The 8,677-nt window shown below is 45.9% G+C and overlaps 1 protein-coding gene across 1 annotated transcript in view; it reads left to right on the top strand.

Annotated features, from left to right (window-relative positions):
- Positions 1 to 8,677, top strand: part of ARHGEF12 (Rho guanine nucleotide exchange factor 12) — a 37,444-nt gene that overhangs the window by 14,323 nt on the left and 14,444 nt on the right. Inside the window, exons 18-27 of the mRNA XM_014310884.2 lie at positions 159 to 371; positions 760 to 889; positions 1,202 to 1,237; positions 1,831 to 1,985; positions 2,576 to 2,722; positions 3,595 to 3,680; positions 4,458 to 4,583; positions 5,909 to 6,023; positions 7,265 to 7,365; positions 7,541 to 7,618. Of these exons, the coding sequence (XP_014166359.1) occupies positions 159 to 371; positions 760 to 889; positions 1,202 to 1,237; positions 1,831 to 1,985; positions 2,576 to 2,722; positions 3,595 to 3,680; positions 4,458 to 4,583; positions 5,909 to 6,023; positions 7,265 to 7,365; positions 7,541 to 7,618 (1,187 nt within the window). The remainder of the gene's footprint in view (positions 1 to 158; positions 372 to 759; positions 890 to 1,201; positions 1,238 to 1,830; positions 1,986 to 2,575; positions 2,723 to 3,594; positions 3,681 to 4,457; positions 4,584 to 5,908; positions 6,024 to 7,264; positions 7,366 to 7,540; positions 7,619 to 8,677) is intronic.

Here is an 8,677-nt window from a genome sequence, read left to right as displayed (position 1 = left end):
CAGCAGGACTGAGTGGTTTTCAGTAGGATTCAGTGATTTTAAACTTCTTCTTGTTAAAACCCAACTTCGAAGACGCACGAACCTCTTTGGCCCTGCAATGCTGTTTCTCTCAGCGCTGCAGGGGTGCTTTCAGCAGGGTGATGATTCTCTCTGTCCAGTTGGCAGGGCCATGGAGATGCAGAAGCCCAGGCACCCCAAGCACTCACCCACAGCCTCTTCTGTGAGCCCAGAGCCCCCTGAGTCCAGCAAGACGCGCCAGAGTGGCTCCTCCAGCGATGGCACAGATGCCCCCTACGCCCCTGCCAACCCCATGTCCCCCCTGGCAATGGGGCCCTTTGCCTCTCCAGAGGGCAGCAAGGACAGTGACACAGGTAGGGTGGAATGAAGAGTGGTTGGAAGGTTGTGTGCTGTGAACAGGATGTGCAGAGCGCTGATGCAACGAGCTGGGCTAATTAGGCAATGCTTTGATGTCATTGGAGCTGCTCTTCCTCACCTTAATCAGCTTTTCCTCAATTAGGGAATGTTGCCACGAGCAGCAGGGGTTGTTAGTGGGTTCTGCTACTGTGGCATTGGATCATCCAACAGGAAAAACCCAGCAGGTGCCACCTGAAGCTTTTGTCACTGAGACTTGTTCTTACCGCCCTGGGAATCGAGTTCCTCCAGCTCTGAAGCTGGAATCAAGAGGCTCTGGAGAAGCTGGGAGGTTCTCTGGTGTCCTCTAACTTGGTTCCTCACCTTTCACATTTCTCCTGTGTCCAGGTGTGAAGCAGCCTGGGGAAGCCCCACCTGCCAGTGAGTCCATGGATGGCACCCCCCGCACCCCCAACAACACCTTTGAGTTCCCATCTCCTCTGGAAAACCTGCAGGAGGAGGAGGGAGAGGCTGAGAGGTAACTCTGGGTGCTTGAGGGAGCCTTGGGAGAGAATCAGGAAAGCTTGGAATGGGTTGGAAAAGATCATTGTAGAGTGAGCTTTGTCAGTGACTGCTGAAATTTAGTGCATAAAATGACAGTGACATTGTTTGTGTTAAATATTGTTGGTGGAATTAGGAAACTTTGGGTTTTGTCTCTGCTGTGATAGAAAACTGTCAGGAGAGGGGACAGAATGCTCTGCCTTGGAGCTCAGACCTCCATTCTGAAGTTGTTCTGAGCAGGGAGGAGTTCAGGCACAAGCTCCCTAATGATTCCTTTCCTTCCTTGCAGGATGGTTGACATGGGAACACCGAAGCCTTTTCGCAAGTGAGTGTGCTTAGAGATGTTTGAACTTGACTGAATTTGTTTGGATTTCAAGTGGTTATGAAGCAGAATGCAGCAGTGCTCTTTGTTCTGAGGCAGCACAGTTGTCTGCATGATCTCTTTTCTTTAAGAACACACGAAATCAGACACTGGCAGCCATTTGCAGGGCAGGTGGAGCGAGTCATATGCAAAAATACCCCTTTGATCTGTGAGTGAAGTGGAATGATTGCTGTATCCACTGATTTAAATGGATGGCAGTTGGGTTAGGGAGTAGAGAGATCCCTATTTTCCTTTTCAACCTGTGTTGCTGTTGGTTCTGTACCTGCAGATAGACTCAGGCAAGAAACTGTAACCTGCCCTTTTCACTGCCTCGATATCTGACTGCAAATGATTTCATCTGTGTCATTAAAAGGAGGGTTATGAAAACACTGTCAGAACAGTCCATCTGTAAAGGGCAACATTAGAGAATGTGCCCAGAGGTTCAGGCATCAAACAGCCCCCAGCTGGCAGGGACAGTGTGTTCATAAAGCTGATTGATGTACTCAGCTTTTCCCTGAAATGGGAATTAACTGACTCTTTTTTTCTCCTCCCATCAGGATGGACAGTGTTGGCTTTGCAGATGTGCAGAGTGAGGATGAGCTCTATGACTTTGACATGGACATGGACCCTCCCAACTGGCAGCAGCTTGTGAGCAGGGAGGTGCTGATGGGGCTCAAACCCTACGAAATCAAACGTCAGGAAGTGATAAATGGTGAGATGGGGGTTCTGTCCTACCTGGCCAAGCTCAGAGCTGAAACCTTCCCCTGCAGCTTTGAAGTTCTTAAAAATTTACAATTAGGTTTTTTTTGTGAAATAATGGCTGGAGAATTGTAGAACTTTTGGTTTGAAGAGTTCTTAAGTGTGAAACCTGTGCTTGTTACTGGGAAATAACCTGAGGTGAGATTGATTCAGTGAGAAGTAACCTGAGGTGAGATTGATCCAGTCCTTAGAGGAGAAATAAACAATATCAAGTGGTTATTAAATATTAAGGCACTGAAAGGCCAGGTTTTTAATATGTTCTATAAAAGAAAACAAGAAAAGCTTGGGTTTTTGGCAAGCAGGTGATGGAAATGCTGCTCCCAAACTTCAGATTGGAGTTGCAGCTCCTGCCGAAACCTTTGTGTGGATTTGTGAGCTCAGAGCTGTTGGTTTGCGGTAAATGATGGAATTTTCCAAACAGTCCAAACATGGAATTACAGCAGGGCCTGGAATATGGACCAGGGAGGGAAATGCTGCTGAGGGCCCTGCTCTGAGCTGCCCTGTGGCTGCACAGTTGCCATCGTGCTCTCCCTGTGTCCCCAGAGCTGTTCTACACGGAGCGAGCCCACGTGCGCACGCTGAAGGTCCTGCACAACGTCTTCTACCAGAGGGTCACCAGGGAGGGCATCCTCAGCTCCAGCGACAAGAGGAAAATCTTCTCCAACCTCGAGGACATCCTTGGGCTGCACGGTAGGAGCAGCTGGATGCTGGAATTTGGGCTTCCAGTGGCTGAAAAATTGAAGTAAAGGGACCCTGGAACATGAGGCAGCTTCACCCAGTGCTTGAGGTGGAGCAGAATTTTTGAGCATAGAGCAGAATTCTTCAGGAATTCTTCAACACTGCCCTGGGCTTGCTTTTGCTCACACTTGCTCCATTTCTGATTCACAAAGATATTTTGATGAGGGATCATGTGTCCAGTGGTGGAACATGAGGCAGCTTCATCCAGTATTTCAGATGGAGCAGAATTCTTTATGACACTGTCCTGTGCTCGCTTTTGTTCACACGTTGTTCCATCTCTGATTCACAAAGATATTTTCACGAGGAATATTGTGTCCAGTGTTCCTTTTCTGTGTTGATTCATGCTTGATAAAAGAGCATTGAGCTTTATGGGCCAGGGTTTGAGATGGTACAGCTGCTCCTGAGGAGAGCAGAAAACAGATTTATGAAGATTGATGTCTGTTTGTTTCTGAAAGGTGGCCCTTCCTCGTTGTTTAGGGACAGGACTGCTCACAGTAGGAATTTCAGCCACTGAATCATCAGTTGTGTGGTTTTGTGGCTTCTGAATTATTCCTGTTGATAGAAAAGTGATATTGAGCCTCAGAAAAGATGAGTTTGGAATGGTTCTTAGGGGTCCTTTGAAGCCAGGTGAGACAAATGCAAAGGAGTTACATTTCATTAGATATCCTAAATTTATTAAGTTGCACGATATTGTTTATTAGCTAATTAAAATGATTTCAAATCTGATCTTCTCCTAGAACAGCTTTTATGTTAGATGCTGAAAATTAAGCCAGCATTTTGACCACTATTAATAAAATTTACCTTTTTTTTTCCTTCTTTTTAAGTTGCACTGAACGATCAGATGAAATCTGTCCGGAAAAGAAACGAGACTTCTGTCATTGGCCAAATTGGGGAAGATTTGCTCTCCTGGGTAAAATTCTTTTAATATTTCTTCTATTTGAAAATAATGTGCCATGGAATGACCAATAGAGCCAGAGGTTGGAGGAGGTAATTTCCCAGCAATGGGAGCTGAAGGGCTGAGAGTCCTGGAGCCAAAACAGAGCTGGAGGATGAGGGGGGAAGGAAAGCAGGAGGAGCTCAGAGGATTTTCATCTGACTGGAATAGGAGTCATTTAAGGCACAAGAATAATATCCTAAAGATGTGTGGGTAGAATAGAAAGGTACTTTGGGTACATAAAGGTGAGAGTGGGATTTTGAAAAATGTAGTGGCACGATTTATTTCAGTAACACTGAAGTGTGAGCCTGGTGTTGCCTGCGGTGCAGTTTAAAAAAAAATCAGAAATACTGATTTCTAATCTTAGAATGTATAAATTTGGAGTTTATAGTGCTGCTACAGGCTTTACTTTTGAGATCTTCATGGAGAGATTTGGCTGCCCTATCCCTGGAAGTGTTCAAGATGTTTTGGGGTAGTGGAAAGTGTCCCTGCCCATGATGGGGATGACCTTTAAAATCCCCTTCAGCCCAAACCAGTCTGGGATTCTGGGATGTGGGAGGGCTGGATTCAGGAGAACTGAAGAGTTTGGGATGGAAAGGTCTCCTCTGGGAAGACAAAGCCTTAAACCAGGGCAGAAATGCCTCCTCATTTTTGTCAATAGTTCCTTTGTTCCCTGGTGATCCCAGTCCTGTGTGGCTCTGCCTGCTGAGCTCCAGCCTGTCTAAACTTGGCTTTTTTGGCTTTCTGGCACAGTTTAGTGGAGCAGCAGAGGAGAAGCTGAAACTTGCCACTGCCACCTTCTGCAGCAACCAGCCCTTCGCTCTCGAGGTCATCAAGTCCCGCCAGAAGAAGGACTCGCGCTTCCAGACCTTCGTGCAGGTGGGTTTGCCACAGGGCTTGGAGTTTTCTCCACCAAGCTTTTGAGTTTTTCTCCACCAGGCTTTTGAGTTTTTTCCCCTAAGCTCTCTTTTTCACCACCAGGCTTTGAGTTTTCTCCTCCAGGCTTTTGAGTTTTCTCCTCCAGGCTTTGAGTTTTCTCCTCCAGGCTTTGAGTTTTTCTCCACCAGGCTTTAAATTTTCTCCACCAGGCTTTTGAGTTTTTCTCCACCAGGCTTTAAATTTTCTCTTCCAGGCTTTTGAGTTGCCTCCACCAGGCTTTCAGTTTTCTCCTCCAGGCCTTGAGTTTTTCACCAAAATCTGAGTTTTTTCCCCTTAAGCTCTCAGTTTCTCCACCAGGCTTTGAGTTTTTCTCCACCAGGCTTTTGAGTTTTTCTCCACCAGGCTTTAAATTTTCTCCACCAAGCTTTTGAGTTTTCTTCTCCAGGCTTTTGAGTTTTCTCCTCCAGGCTTTGAGTTTTTTCCATCAGGCTTTTGAGTTTTTTCCCCTAAGCTCTGAATTTTTTCACCTAAGCTCTGAGTTCTCTCCACCAGGCTTTTGAGTTTTCTCCACCAGGCTTGGAGTAACTTCAGCACAGCCCAGTGAATCCTCCTAGATAAAGTTCTGATAACTAATGCCATTAATTAATGATGTCATGCCTAACAATGCCTTCAGCTGGGGACCACGTCCAGCGCTGTATTTATCTCTCCTGGTGGTTTCTGGAGGGAGGAGCGCTCAGTTCTGGGCAGCACTGATGGAATGCAGGGCAGCTCAGTGTCCCAGGCAGGAGATGCCATCCCCCTCGAGGTGCCTGCTGCCCAAGGATCCCAAATCCCATTGGGCAGAGTGCTCAGAGTGCCAGGAGCAGGAGGCAGATGCTGCACAGCTGCTCTGCCTGCCAGGGCTGGGCTGTGGGTCCGTGTGGCATTTGCAGAACGTTATCTCCATTAGCACAGGCTGGGAGGAGCTCTGCGAGTACAGGGGAGATTATCTTGACAAATATCCTGAGTTTTGCTGCACTCTGAAAGCCCAAACTGATGTGTTCCCTGGGAGCTGCTGACTGAGATGGATTGGGGATGGGCCCATGCCCATGGGGAGTAATGAGGGGAGGAAGGCACTGCTGCTGTGATGAGCTTTTCCTCTGGGTAATTGCAGATGGAGAGGGGATGTGTTGTCTGAGTGATAGATCTTGGCATCTCTTGTCTTGTATTTAATTACTGGAAAGTGAAGTAATAGATGTTTAAGTGATGAATAGATGTTGTGCATTCAGGTAATTATGGCCTTAATAAAAATGACAAATGCAGATATTGTGCTTGTTGAAATTTAGGATGCTGAGAGCAATCCCCTGTGCCGGCGGCTGCAGCTGAAGGATATCATCCCCACAGAGATGCAGAGGTTGACTAAATACCCCCTTCTGCTGGATAACATTGCTAAATACACAGGTAAAGCCTTGCCACTGGGATTTGGGCACCTGTGACCGTGTTCACAGGGGTCTGAGGATGAGGGAAGAGACGAGGATCTGACTCCATGTTTCAGAAGGCTTGATTTATTATTTTATGATATATATTACATTAAAACTGTACTAAAAGAATAGAAGAAAGGATTTCATCAGAAGGCTAGCTAAGAATAGAATAAGAAAGAATGATAACAAAAATTTGTGGCTCGGACTCTCTGTCCGAGCCAGCTGGGCTGTGATTGGCCGTTAATTAGAAACAACCACATGAGACCAATCACAGATACACCTGTTGCACACCACAGCAGCAGATAACCATTGTTTCCATTTTGTTCCTGAGGCCTCTCAGCTTCTCAGGAGGAAAAATCCTCAGGAAAGGATTTTTCATAAAAGCTGTCTGTGACAGACACCCATCTCAGCAGGTTTTTTAGGTAAATGTGCTAAATAACACTTTAATTTTATGTGTCTCTGTTTTCACTGCGACCTCACTGCTGCTGTCTGCACAGGAGGTGTAAAAAATAATAATAAAAAGAAAAAATCAGTGTTGGTTCCTCCTTAGGAAAATAAAAAGGAAATTCAGTGTGAAATAAGTGACTCCATCAAACCTCTAAAGCAGCATAGAATGTCCCCATGCTCTTGCAGAGGGTGGGGTTTAATTAGGATCTGTTACACTGAAAGATACTTCCAGCACAACAGGTAAAAATGTGATAAATAACAGCACAAAATGCCTTCCCAGCTTTACTATCTGATACCTGCTGCAGGGTAATTTCATTACTCATAAAAATAGACTGCAGCTACAAGTTCCCTCTAATCCTAATTAGGAAAGCATGTGACACTCCATTATCTTTGATGTACTGGGTGATGTTCCTGTTAAGTGAATTCTCAGTGTGGCTGCTGCTGCTGGGGAGAATTGATGGGTTCACCTGTGCCTGTACTCTCAGTAAGGATTTTATAAGGATTTTATAAGGATTTTGGGTCTCTCAGATTATTGTGAGTAGTTGTCACAAGGCCCTAAAAAAGGGAGAGTAACAATTGCATTATGTGTAATGATGTGCAGGTCACAATCAATTCTCTCCTGTCACAAATCTCATTTCTATCACTATTGCTGTGCTTTTGTTGGTGACTTCTCTGTGAGTTTAATTCCTTTTTGTCCAGTTTGAGGACAAAGTGCAGGCCTGGCTGGCCCAACCTCTGCTGGGAACACTGTCCCACTTTGTGTTATTCTTGCAGAGCTGCCTGAGGAGAAGGAGAAAGTCAAGAAAGCAGCAGATCACTGTCGCCAGATCCTCAACCACGTGAACCAGGCTGTCAAAGAGTCAGAGAACAAGCAGGTGAGAGGGCCAGAGTGAGCACCCAGGGCTGGGCACAGCAGTGCAGCTGCACTCTGGGCAGTTCTGACATTTCCCTGCATTTCCTGCACTCTGGGCAGTTCTGACATTTCCCTGCATTTCCTGCACTCTGGGCAGTTCTGTTTCTCCAAGTGACATTTCCTTGCATTTCCTGCAGCACCTGGAGGATTATCAGCGGAGACTCGACCTCTCCTACTTGAAGCAGTCCGAGGATCCCATGATGGATGAGTTCAGGGTGAGTGGGAGCATTAAAAGCTCTGCGTGAATGGGAGTTTGCATTCACTTTGTGCTTCTTTTGGTGCACAATCAAGTGGTCTTTGGAGACAAATATTTCTGTATGAAAATGAAAACATCTAGTCTCAGAAATGTGAGTTTTGCCGCCTTCCTGAAGATTGCTGTGGCTCTAACAGCTCAGTTCTGCACATCATGGTGCTGATGGAGCTTGTCAGCTCTGTGCAGCAAACCTTTATGGCCTGCAAGCTCAAGCACTGTATCCCAGAAGAGATATCTGATGGATAATGAGATTATTGTGGATATTTATCTCATGTGAGTGCATCTCTTAGTGATGCTGTTGGAGCTGGGGAGGCCTTGGAGAGCCCTGAGGTGTAACACTGGAATTGGCTTTAAAATGAGAGCTTGTACAAAAATGTGAGTTCCACACAGCCAAATCACACCTGAAGTCCAGCATTAAAAATATTCTGTTCCATGGCTCCTGTAAATCCCTGCAGTTTTGTTGGAAGCTGGTCACCTGCTGGTTTCTTCCCCATCTCCCTCAAAGTCAGTGTGAATTAAAAAACTCAACTTTTCTATAAAACTGTGTCATGTATCCTTCCCCAAATAAACTTGCAAGCATTCAGCAAAGGAAGGAAGAACTTTTGGCAGCTACAAAATCTCGCTGTCATTGATTGCAGACTCTGAGACTTGGAAGGGATGAATTGTGAAAATTGTCACTTCTGCTTGCCTGCAGATCTAAATGTCACAAGCACTGAAGTGCCTGAAGAATCCATTGACATTACAAAGCCTGTCAGATCAGGGGGATGATTTGTAAATAATTTGTAGGCACACTTGACTTGCAAATCGAGTGCTGCAGCATTAATCAGTTGTAATGCCAGAGCTGAATATGGGGGATTGGAAAAACTCCTCCTAGGAAACAGGTGACATCCTGATGCCCCAGGAGCTTGATTTGGTGGGAGAATTCCCTACTCTGTGGCACTTGGCATGTGGAAAAGAGCAGTGGAAGAGGAAGAGTGATAAACAGCATCTCTGACAGGATTTTGGGTTCCCTGCTCTGTGT

Source organism: Geospiza fortis, unplaced genomic scaffold (assembly GCF_000277835.1).
Source record: "Geospiza fortis unplaced genomic scaffold, GeoFor_1.0 scaffold305, whole genome shotgun sequence".
NCBI classification, from domain to species: Eukaryota; Metazoa; Chordata; class Aves; order Passeriformes; family Thraupidae; genus Geospiza; species Geospiza fortis.
The sequence above is the reverse complement of the archived record's forward strand: the minus strand, read 5'-3'. Positions and strand labels throughout refer to the sequence as shown.